Source organism: Pan troglodytes, chromosome 18 (genome assembly GCF_028858775.2).
Source record: "Pan troglodytes isolate AG18354 chromosome 18, NHGRI_mPanTro3-v2.0_pri, whole genome shotgun sequence".
Classification (NCBI taxonomy): domain Eukaryota; kingdom Metazoa; phylum Chordata; class Mammalia; order Primates; family Hominidae; genus Pan; species Pan troglodytes.
Window position 1 is genome coordinate 27,418,929 of NC_072416.2, and position 22,036 is coordinate 27,440,964.

At 43.7% G+C, this 22,036-nt stretch overlaps 1 protein-coding gene across 38 annotated transcripts in view; it reads left to right on the forward strand.

Annotated features, from left to right (window-relative positions):
* TNRC6A (trinucleotide repeat containing adaptor 6A) overlaps window positions 1-22,036 on the forward strand; it is a 217,814-nt gene that overhangs the window by 192,676 nt on the left and 3,102 nt on the right. For 22 of the 38 annotated variants that reach the window (XM_016929644.4, XM_016929646.4, XM_016929652.4 and 19 more), the window contains 13 exons: window positions 3,041-3,183; window positions 3,569-3,715; window positions 3,878-4,015; window positions 4,469-4,597; window positions 5,070-5,147; window positions 5,438-5,648; window positions 8,210-8,341; window positions 13,965-14,123; window positions 15,636-15,776; window positions 17,492-17,599; window positions 19,042-19,263; window positions 20,980-21,050; window positions 21,777-21,916. In XM_016929644.4, the coding sequence (XP_016785133.2) occupies window positions 3,041-3,183; window positions 3,569-3,715; window positions 3,878-4,015; window positions 4,469-4,597; window positions 5,070-5,147; window positions 5,438-5,648; window positions 8,210-8,341; window positions 13,965-14,123; window positions 15,636-15,776; window positions 17,492-17,599; window positions 19,042-19,263; window positions 20,980-21,050; window positions 21,777-21,916 (1,819 nt within the window). Of the gene's footprint in view, window positions 1-3,040; window positions 3,184-3,568; window positions 3,716-3,877; window positions 4,016-4,468; window positions 4,598-5,069; window positions 5,148-5,437; window positions 5,649-8,209; window positions 8,342-13,964; window positions 14,294-15,635; window positions 15,777-17,491; window positions 17,600-19,041; window positions 19,264-20,979; window positions 21,051-21,776; window positions 21,917-22,036 lie in introns of those variants that run through there. The other 16 variants (XM_016929651.3, XM_016929653.4, XM_054668326.2 and 13 more) reach the window with 4 other exon arrangements.

Below are 22,036 nucleotides of genomic sequence, written 5' to 3' on the forward strand. Positions count from 1 at the left end.
GTAATTAATTAGATGTGGATGATAGTGTAAGCTATAGGAATAGTTTGACTAGAGAGAGTTGGAGGATAATGGACCGAAGACAGTCCTGGGGAATAATGGCATTTAGGGGAGTGATCCTAAGCAGAAGTGGGACAAGTTAGAGTAGAATAATTTTTCAGACGCCAGGTGAGTACAGAGTTTTGAAAAGAAAAAACTGATTGTCAGGGAATGGATTTGACAGTGGGGCTCGGGGGTAGTCATTGGTAACTAATGGACCTTACTGGAGGACTGGTGGACTGAGGGGAGATTGCCACATTCGAGTTTCTTTTTAAAGGGATGCAGAAGTGTTGGAGAATGGTTTGTGGAAAAAATGTAACATGCTACTCTCTTTCTTTTTTTTTTTTTTTTTTTTTTGAGTTGGAGTCTCACTGAGGCTGGAGTGCAGTGGCGCAATCTCGGCTCACTGCAACCTCTGCCTCCCGGGTTCAAGCGATTCTCCTGCCTCCACGCCCAGCTAATTTTTTGTATTTTTAGTAGAGACAGGGTTTCACCATGTTGGCCAAACTGGTCGCAAACTCCTGCCTGCCTCGGCCTCCCAAAGCGCTGAGATTACAAGTGTTAGCCACCGTGCTCAGCCGCTACTACTCTTTCAAAAGGTATTTGCATAGGCAAAAATAATGTGAATTATCAAGAAGGAACAGCTTGGAGAGAGACTTAGGAGAACTGGTTGGAATTGGTTACAGGATTAGATGAAGAGAGTGGGGGAAAGAGTTCACAATGGCTAGCTTAGTTGTTATCAGTGAATTATGACATCTTAACAGGGAGAGAGAACAGAGGAGGGAGCTGTGGTAAGGATTATTGACATTCAAGAGAGGGCTCTTAAACAAGTGTGAAAGGTGGATTTTTTAAATACCAGATTCATGACTGGAACAGTACTTCTTAGCTACTTTAAGAATTGTTTTCCTTTTCCACTTACCTGGAATGAGAGTAGTAAAGGTAAGTATTATGGTGGTGGCAGACATCTCAAAGAACAGCAGTTGCAAAGAAATGATGGATGAGATTTGAGGATTGAGAAAACGTCGAGAATGAGGAATAGGGAGATGAAAACCTGTGTTAACAGTGACAATGAGGCCGGGCACAGTGGCTCATGACTGTGATCCCAGCACTTCAGGAGGCCAAGGTGGACAGATGACTTGAGGTCAGGAGTTGGAGACCGCTTGGGCAGCATGGTGAAGCCTTGTCTCTACAAAAAAATGCAAAAATTAGCTGGGGGTGGTGGTACATGCCTCTGGGCCCAGCTACTCAGGAAGCTGAGGTGAGAGGATTGCTTGGGCCGGGGAGGCACAGGCTGCAGTGAGCCAAGATTGCGCCACTACACTCCAGCCTGGGCAGCAGAGCCAGACACTGTCTTAAAAAAAAAAAAAAAAAAGTGACAATGGGACATCGAAGTGGATGTGCTTTAGCAGGCAGGTAAAAATGTGGGACTGAGCTCAGTTGTGAAGTCTAAGCTACATGTTTATATTTGGGCATCACTTGAATGGGAGTGACTGCTGATACCCTGATAGTGAATGAAGTCTAAGGAAAGCAAGTTTACAGAGAGAGTCAAAAGACTGAGACCCTGAGTCTACTTTGTCAGCCGCAGAGTATCCCAACATTGAAGAAGCACCCGAGGTGAGCTCAGCATGGATAGAGGAAGAGAAACCAGAATGGACAGATGGTGAGGATGGGTGGTAGAGAGCATTGTCCACTTTTAAAAGATTTGTTGAAATAGAGCAGTAGCTTTTGGGCTGGAGCTGGCTATATCCAGCAAAGATTTTGCAGGAAAAAAGTTTCCAGGAGAGAAGATCATTTTTTATTGCAGAGCAGTCAGAATGAGGAGAGGAGCAGACAGAGCAAAGCCTAAGAGAGGGGAAGATGTTACCCTGTCTGGTGTCCAGTTTCCTCATCTGCTAAAAGGGCGATAACAGTAGAGTTACAAACATTAAATTAGTACACATAAAGCATTCATAGGCCAGGTGCAGTGGCTCACGTCTGTGAATCCAGCACTTTGGGAGGCCAAGGCAGGCAGATCACCTGAGGTCAGGAGTTTGAGACCAGCCTGGCCAACATGGGGAAACCCTGTCTCTACTGAAAATAAAAAAATTAGCTGGGTGTGGTGGTGGGTGCCTGTAATCCCAGCTGCTCAGGAGGCTGAGGCAGGAGGATTGCTTGAACCCGGGAGGCAGAGGTTCCAGTGAGCCAAGATCACGCCACTGCACTCTAGCCTGGGCTACAGAGTGAGACCCCTTCTCAAAAAAAAAAAAGAAAAAAAAAAGAAAAGAAAAAGCACTTATAATGGCGACTGACATAAACCAAGCATTTATTAAATGGTGGTTTATCACAGTGGGTGTTGATTGTTTTTATTACTTGTTAATGGAAACTTACCTGTATTATAAAACTCAGCAGATTAGAGATGGCTAAAGGTGCCTTAAGTTATGTAGCCTAAGAGTCCTTTTAAAACGAGGCCGGGCCTGGTGGCTCATACCTGTAATCCTAGCACTTTGGGAGGCCGAAGCGGCCGGATCACTTGAGGTCAGGAGTTCAAGACCAGCCTGGCCAACATGGAGAAACCTACATCTCTACTAATAATACAAAAAATAGCCAGGTGTAGTGGTACACTCCTGTAATCCCAGCTACTCGAGAGGCTGAGGCATGAGAATTGCTTGAATCTAGGAGGTGGAGGTTGCAGTGAGCCGAGATCCCACCACTGCACTCCAGCCTGGGCCACAAAGCGAGACTGTCTAAAAGAAAAAAGAAAAAAAAAGTGAGGTTATCAGCCAGCCACCTTCTGTTCACTAGTCTATTTCAAGTTAATTATTTCAGTAAAATAACAGTATCTCCTAATTGCGACTTCACTTGTGAGGAATGCAAAATTTATGAAATGCAGGTGTATTTTTCACATACCCTTGTCTTGGCTGAAGTCATTTCAGTTTGGAAAGTGAGTGTTTTGCTTTTGTTGTAAATTTATCTGAAACCAATTGGGTTGTCTTCCTGTTTGATAACAGTCTCCTGCCTTTATTAGGAATGTTACAAGACAAACGAATGGAGATAGATAAACATAGCCTAAATATTGGTGATTACAATCGAACGGTCGGGAAAGGCCCTGGTTCTCGGCCTCAGATTTCCAAAGAGTCTTCCATGGAGCGCAATCCTTATTTTGATAAGGTAAGGTTTTTTACTTTTACCTCTGACTTGATAAACCAGTACACTTCATAGCGTAATTTTCACACTAATATTTTAAAACCTTTTATATAATATAAAGTGTTACAATCCACTACCAAATCTTATTACTGGATTTTGAAGTTCACTGTCTTTTTATGTCTCAATTTAGCATAGAGGTTGCATTTATATTTTTCTTCTTAATCCCATGAAATATGTTTGGCTCTTTTTGTGTGCTCTAGAATTAACACTAATCTGATCTCTTCTGTTTTCTACCTGTTTCCTGTTGATGCTGGAATGTCATGTGACTTCTCTTCTGTTCCTGCAATGATTTCTCCCTTCCACTTGTTTGCTTGGCTGGTGTTGCACATCTTTCTGTCTGTCCAATCAGGATGGCATTGTAGCAGATGAATCCCAAAACATGCAGTTTATGTCCAGTCAAAGCATGAAGCTTCCCCCTTCAAATAGTGCACTACCTAACCAGGCCCTTGGCTCCATAGCAGGGCTGGGTATGCAAAACTTGAATTCTGTTAGACAGGTAAGTCCAGATGTGTATTTTAGGCTCTCAGTTGAATGATTTGTATTAGTAATAAGATCTCTCTTACATGTAGTTACTGTGTTTAAATCATAGTACAGTGTGGTAATGAGATGTTTGTCCCTAAAGAATCCCACTGTTACTTGTTGCTGTTTGTTTTTATAGAATGGCAATCCCAGTATGTTTGGTGTTGGAAACACAGCAGCACAACCCCGGGGCATGCAGCAGCCTCCAGCACAACCTCTTAGTTCATCTCAGCCTAATCTCCGTGCTCAAGTGCCTCCTCCATTACTCTCCCCTCAGGTAAATAAGCTTTCCTTACATTCTCCTGTTTACCTGCAAAAAGGATCTTGCATGATTTTGTATTTGAATAAAATGGCTAACTAAGCATTATCATATTTATTGGCATCTTTGAGATTCAGCTAGTTTTGAATTAACTATTACAAAAGGTTGTAGGAAGGAAAAGTCAAGGATAATTTAAATCCAAAATTTACCATTTTCTTCTTTAAAACATTCTTGAGAGTAGGACAAAAGCAAAGTAAAATTGGCTAGTTTAAGATGCACCTCTGTCATCTTTTACTTAACCCACGAAAAAGTGTAAGTGAGTGGTCAGTTAGTAAGACAGAGACAAAGACTATAACCCCCAGTGAATAGTCCACAAATTTAACTGCTCTATTGACAACTGAAAACACACAGTACGTGTAGTTAGTGTGAGTTATTTTATCAAGATCATTAACTTACCATTGTGATCCTAAGGTTCCAGTTTCATTGCTGAAGTATGCACCAAACAACGGTGGCCTGAATCCACTCTTTGGCCCTCAACAGGTAGCCATGCTGAACCAGCTATCCCAGCTAAACCAGCTTTCTCAGATCTCCCAGTTACAGGTAAGCAGAGTCGTAGTCTTTCTTAGTACACATTTATGGAGCATCTACTGTATGCCAAACACTAGGCTCTGTGCAGGACATAGTGCACTAAACAAAACAGGCGTAGTCATAGTCCTCATGGAGCTTACAGTCTATCGGGGGGGACAGATCGTGAACATTTGTGAAGAATGTCTTGAAGAAGTGCAGAATGCTGTGAGAGGAGACCTCAGCCAAGTCTAGGGTGCTAGTGTTAGTAGGATGATTAGGAAAAGTTTCTCTGTTGAAGTGAAAGTTTAGATTGAACTAAAGACTGAATTTCAGCAGTGACTAGAAACCAGAGAGTCCAAGGAAGAGATGATACTAGATAATGCTAGACATGTTGGCATTGGCTAGATCACGTCGTGCCTCTGTAGGTCCATCTGCTGTCGTCATTTGGAAGCACACACTTTGTAATGGTGTGATAGTAACAACCTTTTCGCCCTCTTTCCTCTAGCGATTGTTAGCGCAGCAGCAAAGGGCGCAGAGTCAGAGAAGCGTGCCTTCTGGGAACCGGCCGCAGCAAGACCAGCAGGTAGAGCCCGCCCTGCAACTCGCAATGCTGTCTTTGTGTTAATAAACTCTGCTTATCTCCATTGTAGCAAGAGATTCAGAAATGTCTTTCTTAAAACAATCTTACTAAGATGTAATGCAGTATGTTTTTCATTAAGTCTGCTGGTTGCCCATGAGTTATGTGAACATTATACAGTGATTATTCACCTTTCTGCTGAGACGAAAGTGAATTCAAAAATGGAGAGGAATATGTAGTTTTCTGTAAAGATGTTTTCCCCCAGTAATTTTTTCCAATTATTTCATTGTTTTAAGGGTCGACCTCTTAGCGTGCAGCAGCAAATGATGCAACAATCTCGTCAACTTGATCCAAACCTGTTGGTGAAGCAGCAGACTCCACCATCTCAGCAGCAGCCACTCCATCAGCCAGCCATGAAGTCTTTCCTTGACAATGTCATGCCCCACACTACACCTGAGCTGCAAAAAGGGCCATCACCAATAAATGCTTTCAGCAACTTCCCTATAGGTGGGTTTCTCCTTGGCCCAAGTATTGGACTGATGCTTAGGTATCACAGGCATGCCTCCTTCACACGTAGCCTTACAGCTCTGTTCCTTCATGAAAGCTACATTGATCTCTTAGCTGTTCCCTCTCAGAGAGTTGCCATCCCCTCTCCTAGTTTTAACCTGCTCCACGTTCAGGGAAGGTCTCTCTCCTCAAGAAAATCACAATTTTTCTTTTCTTTTCTTTTCTTTTTTTTTTTTTTTTTTTAGGACAGTGTCTTGCTCTGTCACCCAGGGTGGAGTGCAGTGGTGAGATCTTGGCTCACTGCAACCTCTGCCTCCCGGGTTCAAGCGATTCTCGCACCTCAGCTTCCCGAGTAGCTGGGATTACAGGTGTGCACCACCACGCCCAGCTAATCTTTGTATTTTTAGTAGATTTGGGGTTTCACCGTGTTGGCTGGGCGGGTCTGGAACTCCTGACCTCAGGTGATCTGCCTGCCTTGGCCTCCCAAAGTGTTGGGATTACAGGCATGAGCCACCATGCCCAGCCTTCAAAATCACACTATTTCAAAAACTCCACACTCGTTTAAAGTGCATTAGAATAAAGGAAACATTTCACTTTTTAAAGGACTAGCTGTCTTAATCTTAAGTAGGATATTAAGGGTGGGAAGGCTGATGTTCTTATTAGAAACAGTACACCAGAGAATTTTTGAGCAGTGCTGTTTTGGTGAAACAGCTGGGGATGGTCACAGTCACATTTGCTAGCTCTCAGAACTTGAAGTTTTAACTACTGTCTAAGTATGTATAAATGATTACTGATATAAATTTAAAAATGGAGGTAAGAAAGGAGATTGCCTTTCTTATACATGCAACTCCCCACCCCCACCCACTCTTTTTTCTCTGTTATCTCCAGGCTTTTATTCACTGGGCAGAGATTTTGAGCTTATATGTTGTTTCTTTCCTAGGTCTCTTTTTTCTTGTGCCCTTGATTATATTTTAACCATTGGTTGTTCATGCCCTGTTTATTTTGATTTTTTTCTCTCTCTTTTCCTATACAGTGGTTTCTTGTAAACCAGCTTTGCTGGTTGTTAGCCAGAGTGTTTGAAGACTATCAGTTAACTAGTTGTTCTGGGCTGTGGGCAGAGGCTGGGGCATGCTGTTGCCCCTGCTGCTGCCTCACTCTGTGACTGAACTGGTTTGGCTCAGCCTGGTATTACCACAGACTCTCACCTGGGACATAAATTGCACTTTGAGTCCTTAGGATTGTTAGTGATCTCTGTGCATTTCCAAAAACAGTTCCCTTGTCAGTTACTACTGTGGGTGAATACTGAAGAAGCCATTTAGTGGTGGCCAGGTGATGTCAGAGACAACAGTTAGTAGTAAAAGAATGATACCCAAGTACAGGGAGAAGTTTCTGTCTCATCAGTGAAGGGAGCTGGCTCTTCCTATTTGACTACACACTTGACATATAAATTGGCCACATAAGTTCTAAGCATAGGATTTCCTGCTCTGGCCAGCTTCTCAGTGAGGGATACTTCTTGATTAAGAAAGTCTGCTTAGCCCATGCAAATACCAATACAGTTATCTAAGTTCGGCAACAGGCTATGGCCTGTTGGCCAAATTTGGCCCACTGCCTGCTGTTGTAAGGTTTTGTTGGACACAGCCACATTTTCTCTAACCTGGGGTCTGTGGCTGCTTTCGTGCTCCACCAGCAGAGTTGCATGGAGACACCGGGACCATGTGGCCCACAGAGCCTGATAAACCGGCTGAACCTCTGCAGAAAAAAACAGTCAACTCCTGATCCGATTGATGGGTCCAAGAGTAGCAAATTTAATTGCTCTCTGCAAAAATACGCATGGTATTAGAGAATTTGTATTATTAAAGTTTTCAGATTTGACAGACCTTAACATCACATGGACTCATCAGACCAGAGAATTTAAAACAATTTAATTTGGAACTTTAGAATAAGAACCTCTTGGGAATTGTGAAACAAAGATTCTGGCTCCCACTGGAAAGTCTTCATTTTTAAACAAGCGTTTTAGGTGATTCTAATATTAATAGTCCCTAGATTACTCTTTTAAGAAAAACTAGCTTAATAGTTTTCTGACCACTGTATCTAAGGTTGAAATTTCCATTCTTGTTCCAAGAGAATATCCAAGTCTGAGGGGCCTCATCAGCAAAGGTCAAGTAAATTGTGCCTTAAGATATATCTGTCCCCCGCCTAGGTGTAATTGCTAGTACAGGACATTTTTACTTTAGAATTTGCAAGCAAAAGATAGCAACTGAAAGTGACCACAGATCTTCATGCATAGGTACACTTGGGAAATAGCTAAACAGATACATTTTATTCCAAGTAAACTTATACATCTGGCTTCCTTAAAACTCTTCTCCCTCTTATTTTGCCAAGGAGTTTTAAAATCATCAAAATTTTATGGAGAAGTATTTTCTACGTATAACTAAATTATAGTATTAACAGTTATATGGTTTGAAAACAGTTACATGTTTTTCTAGGAAATAGAAGTTGTGCTACTAGAAAGAAAATGTGCTGTATTTTCTAAGGTTTTGTTTTGTTTTTTAATTTTTCAGGCTTGAACTCAAACTTGAATGTAAATATGGATATGAACAGTATTAAAGAGCCACAGTCAAGACTAAGGAAGTGGACGACAGTGGACAGCATTTCTGTGAACACATCTTTGGATCAAAACTCCAGCAAACATGGTACAAAAGATACATCTTAACCAAAAAAAAAAAAACAAAACAAAACACACACCTGCAGAATACTAGATTTAGGCCTTTATTTTATTTTAAATGTGTTTTCAAAGCCAAATTATCTTAGAACTTTTCCTCATTTAAAAAAAGTTGTTATTAAGTCTTAGTTACAATAAGAGACTTTCAGATGAAAAGCAAAATTTACCTCTACTCTGTTTTGTAAAGGAGAGATCAGATGATACATGTTTAAAAATTATTTTCTCTTTGGCTTTTTAAATTTTTCTAAGTGATTTTATTCTTATATTATTACACTTATTAACATTTACTGGATTTAATTTGATATGTTCTTAGGACATTTAAAACTTCTACCAGGGTCCCATTCCGTCACCCAGGCTGGAATGCAGTGGCATGATCTCAGCTCACTGAAAACTCTGCTCCCGGGTTCAAGCGGTTCTCCTACCTCAGCCTCCCGAGTAGCTGGGATTACAGGCCTGAGCCACCATGCCTGGCTAATTTTTGTATTTTTAGTAGAGACAGGGTTTCATCATGCTGGCCAGGCTGGTCTCAAACTCCTGACCTCAGGTGATCCATCTGCCTTGGTCTCCCAAAGTGCTGCGATTACAGGTGTGAACTATTGCACCTGGCCCATAATTTTATTTCTATCAATTCCTTATATATGGACACATTTCTTTATATAGCTTATTGCTATGTGTAAGTCATATGGATTTAACAGTGTTGTCTTTTCAGCAATTAAATTTTTTTTAGAAATGCCATTTTCATCTTATTTAGTATTATCCATTCACCCAGCAAATGTTAATCAAGTATCTTCTGCTTTCCAAGGCTATGTTAGCACCTGGAATACATAGACACAATGTACATACATGCTTACAGTTGAATGTATGTATATATATACGTAAAATTACTTGCCCTGGAATTGTTCATTGTGAACGAAAGTATGTCAGCAGCTTTAGTACAATATGATAGGTAATATCAAAGTTAATATTTATAATAGTTTAATAATACCAAGTTCCTTAGGAGCATTGAGTCAGGAATAACTGCAGGTGTGGCGGGTCTAGAAAGGTGAAAAAGACTTACCTTGAGAAGAGTAAGTTTACCAAACAAACAGGAAGAGCAACCAAGAAAGAATAGTGCATGCAGGGTTCAAAGAGGACTGCCTGGTGAATTCTGTATCTCGGCATATCTGGGGGTGAAGGTGCAAATGACAGAAAAGAGGTAGATGAAGATGGAATAGTAGGTGTGGTGCAAATCATGGAAAACTTGTGCCAAGAATGATTTTAAACATGAAAATGATGGGTGCCTAGAGGCAGTTAAGACTTAAAGTAGTCTAGGTAAGAGAGAGAAAGGTCAGTGGACATGAGAGGGAGTGCACTGCAAGAGAGTTTCAAAAATTAAAAGCAGAAAAGCTTGGTAACTCACTTAACTCATTCTTTCATTCAGCAGTGTAAGCCTGAAACACTTGCATAACTGATCAGCTAGTCAGTCTCCAGCCCTCTCCAGACAGACCCCTCAGAGGTCAGACAAATACAGGACGGACCCGAGTCTCAGGCAGAAAAGAATAGGTGTTCGCCGTAAATCATATCATTAGAGTGGCCTAGGTGTAAGGCATGCAGAGGCACTCTTAGCTGGCAGAGTAGTCCATGGGCTTGGAGAAGCACAGGAGCTGAACAGGCGACGGTCCTGGCACACTTTGGAATGTGCAATCCAGTCTGCCATGCTAACCCTTAGCTGCACACTGCACACCTACAGTAAGAAAAGTCTGATTTGTTAAGGGAAGTGGAGGCAAGGACATTTGACTAGGAAGTTCTGCATTACAGAAGGGTTAAATTGGATGTCTCAGATACTCTATGGGCCTAAGATTCTGTGACTTCCAGGCAGTTTATAAAATCCCTTCACCTCAACACCCAGACGGATTTGGTGACATGTATAGAAGGAGATTTTTTATTTTAGCCTTGGTTGGAGGCAGTTGGGCAAGGCTTCTAGGAGGCCTGTGATCTCTGAAGCTGAGATATGAAAGATAAACAGAAGTCAGGCAGGCAGAGGTGAAGGGAGGGGAAACGATGAGAGATGGAGCGGGGCTAGAATTTTAAGAGCTTTATAAACTTGAAGAATTTGAACATTGCCTTTTGTATGTTGGAGAGTACTAAGCCAGGAGATGACATGATCAGATTTGCACTTTCGAATGATGCCTCTGGGTGCAGTGTGGAGAATTGGAGTAGATCTAGTATAGTCATTATCCAGGAGCTGTGGAGGAAGTGGAATTGACAGGGCTTGGTGATTCTAGCTTAAGCAGCCTCAAATGTATGATTGCTAGTAAAATGATATTTTTGTGACATTCTTTTTTTTCTATTGAATTTTACTTTGAAAGTTTATTAACTAAACTTTAGGGTCAGATTTCTAGATTGTACACATTGGACTAATGATTTTCAGAAATTAAAATTGTCGTGTAATAGAAGGAACCACTAGACCATAAACCAAACAGACCTTTGATTCTAAGTTCGTTTGCCGTTCAGGGGAATGTCACTTTGGGATTTTTTTTTTTTTTTTTTTTTTTGAGACAGAGTCTCACTCGGTCACCCAGGCTGGAGTGCAGTGATGCAATCTCTGCTCACTGCAACCCTCGTCTCCGGGATTCAAGTGGTTCTCATGCCTCAGCCTCCTGAGTATAGCTGGGATTACAGGTGTGTGTCACCACACCCGGCTAATTTTTGTAATTTTAGTAGAGATGGGGTTTCACCATGTTGGCCAGGCTGGTCTCGTTCTCCTGAACTCAGGTGATCTGCCCGCCTCAGCCTGCCAAAGTGCTGAGATTATAGGCGTGAGCCACCAGGCCCAGCCCGGAATTTTTCTGACCTGAAGAGTGAGAACAGGGAGTTGAGACAATGGGGAAATGGCAAAATAAATATGAATCCTAGGTTTGAGACCTAGCTCTGCTACTAATTGACTCTGTTATTCCAGTCATGCACCACTTAATGGGAATGTTTCAGTAAACAATGGGCCATATATCCAGTAGTGGGTCCATTGAGCTTATAATACCATGTTTTATTGTACCTTTCCTGTTTAGCTATGTTTAGATACACCCTTCTGTTACAGTTGCCTACATTACTCAGTACAGTAACACACTGTAGGTTTGTAGCCTAGGAGCAGTAGGCTAGGCCATAGGGCTCTGCTGTGTAGTGGGCTCTACCATCTAGGTTTGTGTAAGGGCACTCTGATGTTCACACAAAAATGAAATTGCCTTGTTTCTCCAAATGTAGCCCTGTTAAGTGACACATGAGTGCAATTAGCTACTTGGCAAGTGACTTAACCTTTCTGAACTTGAGGTCCCTCATCTGCCAAATGGAATTAATAGTACCTCTTGGGCCTTTTTTTTTTTTTTTTGGGAGACCCCAGTTGCCGAGGCTGGAGTGCAGTGGCACAATCTCAGGTCACTGCAGCCTTGACCTCCCGGACTCAGATGACCCCCCCACCTCAGCCTCCCGAGCAGCTGGGATTACAGGCGAGCACTGCCACGCCTGGCTAGTTTTTTGTATTTTTATTAGAGATGGAGTTTTGCCATGTTGCCCAGGCTGGTCTCAAATTCCTGAGCTCAAGTGATCCACCTGCTTCGGCCTCCCAAAGTGCTGGGATTATAGGCGTGAGCCACCACGCCTTGCCTTGTTTTATTTTAGATTCAGGGGGTACAAGTTCATGTTTTTATACAGGTATATTGCATACTGCTAGAGATATATTGCATACTGGTGGAGATTGGGCTTCCAGTAAGCCCATTGCCCAAATAGTGAACATTTTACCCGATAAGTAGTTTTTCAACCCTTGCCACCCTCCCCACTTGTGGAGTCCCAAGAGCCTATTAATAATTTCCATCTTTGGGTATACATTGGTTAGCTCCTACTTAAAAGTGAGAACATACAATATTTGATTTTCTCTTTAGTTCACATAGGGTAATGGCTCCCAGCTCCATCCATGTTGCTGCAAAAGACATGATCACATTCTTTTTTATGGTGGCCCTCTTGGGATGTTTTGAGGATGAATGAGACGATGCATCTCAGGCACTTAGGTGCTGGAACAGGGTTAGACACATCAGTGGTCAGCAGATCATAGCCATCATTGCCATTACTGCCTTCATCACTATCTCATCAGATACCCTACCTCCAAGACAAATATTCTCCACTGTACATTTAGCTCTGTTTGCTTAAACTGAACCTGTCACGTAGGTTTTACATTTCATTTTGCTGATGTTCCCCTTGTGTTGATTAATGAAATAAAATTGCACCCTTGCTGCCTCGTTATATCATCTGTTTCTCTTAGATGAAATGAAGTTTTCATAAGTGGAAATTGTTCTTACTAGAAAAAAATTAAATTACGTTTATCATCTCAGGTGTAAGAATTAATCACTTGAAATGTGGCAGTTATGCTTTCCTCATGTATCCTGTACAGCCATTACTTCATTTATGTCCCATTTCACTCCCAAGTGACTTTAATTCTGCTTATAGAACAGATGCATAGTTCACACAGATCAGAGTGACAAGATTGAGGATGCCAGAGCCAGAGGGGAAATGGAAGCAGTGGAGACACACTGAGTCAGGGATAGGTCAGTGCCCATCAGCGAGAGGTGTGAGGCCCTGTCAGGGACCAGCTCCATCATCCCTGAGTTACCCATGTGGATGCTGGCACACTGTGACTTGAAGCCAGAGGAAAGAGTGGGGCTGGAGTGGCATGCAGGGCCCGGCTGTGTGTTATAGATGTTCATAGTGGGAGCCGGCTGGAGTTGCGAGCGAGGTTCTATTTGCATCCACCTCAAATTCAACATGAATGGAGGAGACTTGGTTTTCCCTTCCAAATTTACTCCTTCCGGTGTCATTCTTTTCTTTTCTTTTCTTCTTTTTTTTTTTTTGGAGACGGAGTCTTGCCCTCTTTCCAGGCTAGAGTGCAGTGGCATGATCTCAGCTCACTGCAACCTCTGCCTCCCGGGTTCAAGCGATTCTCCTGCCTCAGCCTCCCAAGTAGCTGTAGCTGGGACTACAGGTGCGTGCCACCATGCCCAGCTAATTTTTGTATTTTTAGTAGAGACAGGGTTTCACCATGTTGGCCAGGTTGGTCTCGATCTCTTGACCTCGTGATCTGCCTGCCTCAGCCTCCCAAAGTGCTGGGATTACAGGCATGAGCCACCATGCCTGGCCCCATCCTTTCTTTTTTAACAGTTTATTGAGATATAATTTACTTATAATTCAGTGTCTTTTAGTATATTCATGATGTTGTGTAGCCATCACCACAATCCATTTTTAAACATTTTTATTGCCTGAAAAGAACCCCTGAGCTATCATAGCCCTCCACCATACAAGTGTTTTAATGATTTGGAAATAAGTTTGTACTCATATTCTGGTCACTTAATGATGTTTATGCATCTCATAAACTTAAAATGAAATTCACAGTTGTCATTTTCAGACATTCTTCAAATGCGATGTTAGAATCTCAATATAAAAGAGTTACTCTAGAGAACACAGCCTAGAGCCCACAGATCTAATGGAAAGTGTTCATGCTACATTTGAAAAGCTATAAGAAATAAATCTGTGTGTATTTTGCTCACATTTCTCTATTATTCTTCCCTTGTTAGGTGCTATTTCAAGTGGTTTCAGGCTGGAAGAGTCTCCATTTGTTCCCTATGACTTTATGAACAGCAGTACTTCACCAGCCAGTCCTCCAGGTTCAATAGGAGATGGCTGGCCACGTGCCAAATCGCCTAACGGCTCTAGCAGTGTTAATTGGCCACCAGGTAAAATTTTTTCTAACACTTTCTTTCATGAGACTGTGTTTCCATTAAGGTTTTGTTACATCTGGACTTACTACTGATGTAGCCCAGATCGGCGTGCTTAGACTGACGTGTGCGGATGAGAAGGAATGCAGAAGTGATTGAGGAAAAGTTAAGCATGAAGTCTTGGGCAAGTGAGTGTGTCAGCCTGTTACCTATGCCTTTATGCTCAAGCAGCAGAGGTAGAAGTGAGTCCCATTGACCAGCATGAAGAATTATATTAAAAACTTTAGGCTGGGGGCAGTGGCACATACCAGTAATCCCAGCACTTTGGGAGGCCGAGGCGGGCGGATCACGAGGTCAGGAGATCGAGACCATGCTGGCTAACACAGTGAAACCCCGTCTCTACTAAAACTACAAAAAATTAGCCAGGCGTGGTGGCGGGCGCCTGTAGTCCCAGCTACAGGAGGCTGAGGCAGGAGAATGGCGTGAACCTGGGAGGCAGAGCTTGCAGTGAGCCGAAATTGCGCCACTGCACTCCAGCCTGGGCCACAGAGCAAGACAACAACAACAAAAACTTTAATTCGCTGTTTCTCGTAAGTTGTGTCAGGGAGTAACTTGCAGTATTTTCATTCATACATAGGAGTTACCAGAAGTGCTTCTATGGCCTGCTTTCTCCTACCTGAGTTGCAGTAGCTTTGTGATTTGTCTTAAAGCTTAAAGCACTTTTAAATGTTACTGTTTAAAAATAAACATGAATCTGGCGGGTACGGTGGCTCATGCCTGTAATCCTAGCACTTTGGGAGGCTGAGGTGGGCAGGTAACGAGGTCCCAGGAGATCGAGACCATCCTAGCTAACACGGTGAAACCCCAACTCTACTAAAAATGCAAAAAGAAATTAGCCGGGTATGGCGGTGTGTGCCCGTAGTCCCAGCTACTCGGGAGGCTGAGGCAGGAGAGTGGCGTGAACACAGGAGGCGGAGCTCGCAGTGAGCCAAGATCATGCCACTGCACTCCAGCCTGGGCAACAGAGCGAGACTCTGTCTCAAAAAAAAAAAAAAAAAAAAATACATGAATCACAGCCAGGCACAGTGGCTTATGCCTGTAATCCCAGCACTTTGGGAGGCTGAGGTGGGAGATCACTTGAGTCCAGGAGTTCAAAGCTGCAGTGAGCTGTGATTGCACCACTACACTCCAACCTGGGTGATAGAGAAAGACCCTGTCTCAAACATACATACATATATATGATTTTTTAACACACACACAAGTACGTATGTGTATATATTACGTGTGTGTGGGGGGGTGTATATTCACATTCAGTGAGATGATTTCAGTTGTAAAAACTTGCAAGTAATTTATAAAGAATAGCTTCTATAATACTAATTGTATTAACTGAACCATCCTCTTAGAGTGTTAGTGTAAATTGGAAAGTATTTGAGAGTTGCATAGGATTCAGGAATAAAGGTTTTGGATATTTATTAATGGATTTTAAAATGATGATTAAGCTTTGAACTAATTTTAAATTTCCGTTTCCAGAATTTCGTCCTGGTGAGCCATGGAAAGGTTATCCAAACATTGACCCTGAAACTGACCCTTACGTCACTCCTGGCAGTGTCATAAACAATCTTTCAATTAATACTGTGCGGGAAGTTGACCACCTCAGGGACAGGAACAGTGGTACGTAGGGGGTGCAAATCAATTTCTGAGTGACACTTAACACAGTTTAAGAATGGCTCATGTAGTACCCAGCTACTCTGGGCGACTGAGCCCAGGGTACTCTGGGATCACTTGAGCCCAGGAGCTTGAGGCAAGCCTGGGCAACATAGTTGTGGGACCCTGTCTCTTTAAAAAAGAAAGAAAACGAAGAAGAAGAATGGCAGACAGAATTCTCTCTGTTCCCATAGGTGGCTCTTTAATTTGGCTACTTTTTAAATGCTGAGGATTTTATCATCCCTTAGTATGGCAAATATATATATTAATTTAATAAGTTAACATAAAGGACGAGCAAACGTTTGCTTTCCAGCAGTTGTATTAAAGGAATGAAAAAACAGCAAATGAAGGTTGTTACTAACTTTATACTGAGTTACAAGATTATGGTAATTTAAAAAATGGGTGTTTCTTGTAAAAGACGTTATATTATTGTATATGCTTATATACTCTGAATATTGAAGGACTTTCATCTGGAAGAGCGAATTAGGCTGTCTTTCAGAGAGTAAGAATAAGACCAATTTAACGATCCCTGCAGTCCAGATGTGCTTTTTAATTGGTTAGCAAATAAAATCCGATTACTTGCCACGGGGTTACTTTTCACCTCAAGGCATTTAGATGTGTTTCATCCATGATTTTGTACCAGAAGAGTGTTAATGAAATTAATTTTTTAAATATTAAAAACTATTTTCTGTCTTTTTAAAATACCATCTATACCTTTAAACAGTTTATAAAGCACATGTGAAGCAGCCACCATGTTGCGTTAGACTTGTAATTTACAGAGGTAACAAGTGTCTGCACCAGCAGAGAAGAGTCCTTAGCATTGTGAAATGGCTGGGTTTCACAGACAGCTCTGCCTCCTGTGGGGACACTAAGCCAAGCATAAATTCTCACGGCGTGGGAGTTAGTGGAAGAATCCGATGGCTCTGAAAGTCAGTAGAGTTTGAATTTGATGTTAAAGGAAATAGAACATTGAAGGCTTTGAGTGGAAGAATCTTTAAGATGGGGTAATCTGGCTGTGGTGAGCAGAGTGGATTGGGTTGGGAGACAAGCCAGGGAACTGGTGTAGTAATCCAGATGGTGGTCGGGTCTAGAGCTCAACTAGAGTAGTGGTCGATGGGGTTTTGAAAATGGAAAGCTACACCAGGTTTGGGAGCCTGAATATATCGCGTAATGGAGAAGACTGAAGGGCCGGCAAATGGGAAGCCACACCAGGTTTGGGAGCCTGAATATATTGCGTAATGGAGAAGGCTGAAGGGCCTGTTCACTAGTAGTGTCTGTGACCAGGTGCCTTAGAGAGCAGGATAGCCAGTAAGAAATCACTGGAGCTCAGGGGCGAGTTAGCACCAAGACTCGAACCTCCTTTTAGACCCAGTGCTGGGAAGCAGAGCCAAGTGCTGTCTTGGTGGCTGGACCCCATTGCTAGAGCGCATCCTCACAGCCAGTGAGGACAAAATCAGAGGGAAAATGCCTGTGCTGAGCCAAGGCAGAGACAATTGGCGAGCTCGCTCAGCATGCTCTTTTGAAGGCAAGAAGGAAGATGTCTCGGGCACCATCTTACCCTGAGTGGACCTGTTTCTTTTCTTGTGGCATACTGTTAGCTTTGATTTCTCTGGAAGCTTTTGCTTTTTCTGAACCTCCACGTCCCTTGCTCTGGTGGCTGATTGGACTCTTCCCCCACACAGGGTCATCCTCATCCTTGAACACCACGCTGCCTTCAACTAGTGCCTGGTCATCCATTCGTGCCTCCAACTACAACGTTCCCCTCAGCAGTACAGCACAAAGCACTTCAGGTGGGCCTCGCCTTCGCTCGGGAAGGGAGGGTTGGTCACAGCCAGAGCCGCGGCTGTTGTTTTAATGCCCTCTTCTTTCGTCCAGTCTTCTCAGGGAATTAGGAGATTCTGTTTGTGAGCCTGGGAAATTATTTTTAACATCCCTTACTCCTTTTTAAACTTACTGTACCCAGCAGTCATCTACTAAAATCATTTTTCACTGAACAGCTCTCATCTCATCTCAGAGCCACAGCAGCTCTGTAATTAAATGTAATTTAATCCAAACTAGTTCTCAGACTATCTGCAGCGGAGGATCTTTAAAAAAAAAAAAATGCCAATCCTCATAGACTGATACTTTTGTAAAATACGGTAAACATGAATTCTGAATTGCTAGGAAAATGATGGCACACTTGAGAGTTACAGGAATGTCAGGTTGCTGTCTGTCTACATAGGCGCACTCTGAATTTCTGGACTCGTCCTGCAGCAGATTAGTATGAAACTGTGTTGTGGTGGTCTCCTGGCCATACCCTGAGTAGCACTGACCTAATGCACACACACTTTGTAAGTGAAGTAAGAAAGAGAGTTGATAGTGATGGAAGACAGGAATTGTTCCACTCCTTGCTGTCCCCTCATCCTTTTAGCATGATAGTTGATGTGGTTTACTGTGTACCTGGTCCCTGCATACCCACTCATGTCTCCATTGCTGCGAGGCAGTGTGTGTCAGGAACTGGGCCTGCTGTCTTTTTCTTCCTTCCTTCCTTTCCTTCTTTCTCTCTCTGTCTGTCCTTCCTTTCCTTTCTTCTTCCCTCCCTTTTTCTTTCTTTCTTTTTTTTTTTTTTGTTTTTTTGTTTTTTGTTTTTTGTTTTGCCATACAGGCTTAGTTTTGAATCCTGGCTCTGCATTAGACCCATAAGCAAATTACTTACCCACTCTGTCTTCAGTAGACTGTGTCAGGACCACAGACAGCACATGCCAGGTGCCCAGCAGCCAATGCTCAGCACAGAGAGGCAGGCACCCCGTGAAGATCTCCTTTGGCAGCTCCTGAGTTGGGGCTCTTTTGCAGTCCTTTTTTCCTTGAGTAAACAACAAAGTTCTAAAATTCACTTAAATGGCCTGACTTTCTTGAGTGACTCAATTACGGTTATTAAGAATTTCACAATTGCTATTTTAGAGCAATTCAGATTGTTTTCCATTTCAGTTCGAGTACAGTTTTGGACACTGGCCTAAGAATTTCATAGGTCTTACAGCTGTTAGTAACAGATCAAGGGCTTGAGTGTTTGGAGGGATGGAAAGCAGTTTCCTTTGGACTGATTTTCTTTTTTGGCAATTTAGTTGATTTGGGGTTTTAAAGTTTCTTTTGTTTGTTAGATTTGCTTTTTGTGGGAGAATGGATGTCATTATTTAAATTTCCTCCTTTCTTAAACATTATTCCTCCCCTCTCCATTTTTTCCCCCTTTGAGTAGCCAGAAATAGTGATTCCAAATTGACATGGTCTCCTGGTTCAGTTACAAACACCTCTCTGGCTCATGAGCTGTGGAAGGTCCCTTTGCCACCTAAAAACATCACTGCTCCGTCCCGCCCACCTCCGGGACTGACTGGTCAGAAGCCACCCTTGTCTACGTGGGATAATTCTCCCCTTCGTATAGGTGGAGGATGGGGAAATTCTGACGCCAGATATACCCCAGGTAAGATGCAGTCGTAAGGTGGGTTTCTGTGGTTTATTTGCTAAACGCTAACCAGTACTAACAGTCAAGTTTAACAGAGACCTGAACGGTAAACTATTGCCTCACCTCCATCAGGGGGAATGAGAACTTCGGTAAACAAATGATCCACCCAAAGGCACACAACAGGCTGCAATAACATTAATGCATTAGGAAGCTCCATTGTCTCAGAAGTTCCTGAAGACTACATCTTAAAATGTGTAGGAACTTCCTGCTCATGGCAGGCTTAAACCACATCACATGGAGCAGAAGGCAGTATTGGGCAAGTCTGGGGAACATGGGAGCAGGCCATCTGGGCCTTGAAGACTAGGGGGGTAGCTTGGCCTGTATTAAATGGGGACATTTGAGAGTGAAAGAGAGTGCTGTTGATTAATCATACATGGGCAACAGGCATAAGCCAGAAGGCCCCGGCAGTCTGGTTCCTCTGCCTTTCCTCATTCTATAATGACTAACATTGGATTTGTACTGGCATCATTTCCTGCCTGTGCTGTCTCCACACCATACATATACACACACAGCCCCAGATGAGCCTAGCAGTTTCCCCAGTAAATACAGTCTTATCCTTCACTCTACCTTGCCTGCAAACTACCAAACATTCCCATCTTCAAGCTGAAAATGAGTAATAAAACCTCATTAATATTTTCTGATTAAATATGTAATTTCTGATATTTAGACAGGTGATTGGCTGTAGGAAACCTTGCAGCTTTTCCTTTGAGTGCGGGTTAGTTATAGGAAAAGAACACTAAAGTACGTGCCAAGCTGCTGAATGCAAGTTAACATAATTGGTGTGGTGTGAGTGGTTTTTGGTTTGGTGTGAGTGGTTTTTGGAGGCCGCAGACATCTGTCTGGATGCCAGCTAAGAGACTGGCAGCACACAGCGAGGGGCGCTAGTGAAAGTGGCCCAGGAACCCACCCCAGGGAGGCTTGGTGCAGTTGAGTGGAATTAGGAAACCTGTAGGAGTAAGCCAAGCGAACCGAGGGGCAGCCTCTGCCAAGGCCCAGACACCGGAGAAAGCACAAAGGCTCCCGTTGGAGTGATGAGAGGATTGCAGGGAGTGGAGGAGGATTCCGTGAGAGGTGGATAGGCCTGAGCTGTGTCATGGAATGGTCTTTCCCAGCACCTGAAGTGTTTGTGAGGTGCCTTGGGTTGTAGATGGGGTCAGGGATGAGGGCTGTACTCCCAGGGGAAGGGTGGATGCCACAGGGGTCCAGCAGGAAGGCCAGATGGGGAGCCCCTGCAGTAACCCCGGGGAAAACAAGGAGCATCTGTGCGATCGCAAGCTCTGGAATCCCCTTAAAGCTTCATGCCCTGAAGGACACACACGCAGAGTGATCAGACATTACTGAAGTCTTCCCCAGATGGTACCGTTTGAGATTATTTTAGCTCCTATCAATGAGAAGATCTCAAAAAGATGCAGCCTTTTGTGGCTCACTGCCCTCCTGTGTGGTGAACTGGGAGCCATTCTGAGCTCACTGTCGCCAGAGGCAGAGCCCCCTGCCATAGGAGTTAATGCCTGGCCATGGCTAGGGCGAGCTCAAATTCTGGGCCTAGGGAGAAAGCCTCCCATGTAGAAGTGCAAGGAAGTGAAGGAAGTCAAGAGGCCAGGTAATCTGCTAAGTAACTGTAGTTGGGCTCTTTCAGTCCTGGAAAACTGACTTGTCCTTTTTTTCCTTGTTTAGGTTCCAGCTGGGGTGAGAGCAGCTCAGGGAGAATAACAAATTGGCTTGTTCTAAAAAACCTTACACCTCAGGTAAGGATACCAGATACGCTGGTTTATGTGGCTACGCCAGGGAGCATGGGAACAGAGGTTCGGGTCTGGATGTGAGACAAGGGCTGCTAGGTGGTAGTGAAGCCCAGCAGAGGAAACAGCAGAGGAGTGGTCTGTAGACCTCAGGCAGGCTGTGGTCGAATCTGGTGGTTCACGCTGTAATGTGCCTGGGAACCAACCAAACATACAGATTCCCAGGCCTCACCCAGAGATTGAGTCAGTAGATCTGGGCTAGGGGCTGGGACTCTGCATTTGTATGAGGGCCTGCAGATGAATTTGACACAGGTGGTCCTTGTTGGCACATGGAGAAATCCTGGTCTGCCCCTGAGGTGAGAGCATTTTCTTAGCCCCTGGCCTGCACCCTCCTCTGGAGGCTGGGTGTTGAGCTCCCACCTCCCTCCTCCCCCAGGGAACAGAACCTTGATGGATGCTGTCCTCAGGGCAGGGAACAGAGAAGACATGGAGCCACAGTGGGGATCTGGGGAGTGTCCAGGAGTCTAGAGGCCAGAGCGGTATGGCTCTGGGAGCAGTGGAGGTGGGGAAGATGGCTCTGCACCCTGTCAGAGCAACGTCAGAGTGTCAGTGAAGAGTGGTGCCAGGAGCACAGAGCCTCAGGAAAGAGAGGAGGGGCAGCAGTGCAGCCTGAAACAGCCTCCTGGAGGGCCCGCGGTGACGCCTCTCACTGGCAGTTTCCACACTGTTTCCTAGATCGATGGCTCAACTCTGCGCACTCTGTGCATGCAGCACGGCCCGCTGATCACATTCCACCTGAACCTCCCTCACGGAAATGCTCTGGTCCGCTACAGTTCAAAAGAAGAGGTAGTGAAGGCACAAAAGTCTCTGCACATGTAAGTTGGCTGTTGGGCTCCCAGTTGGAAGAGTCTAGGGGAAGGAGTGTGAGAGCACAGCCTGACCCGGGGCAGTGCACAGGGTCCTGCGTGGGTGGCTCCTGCTGGCTGCAGTAGTGC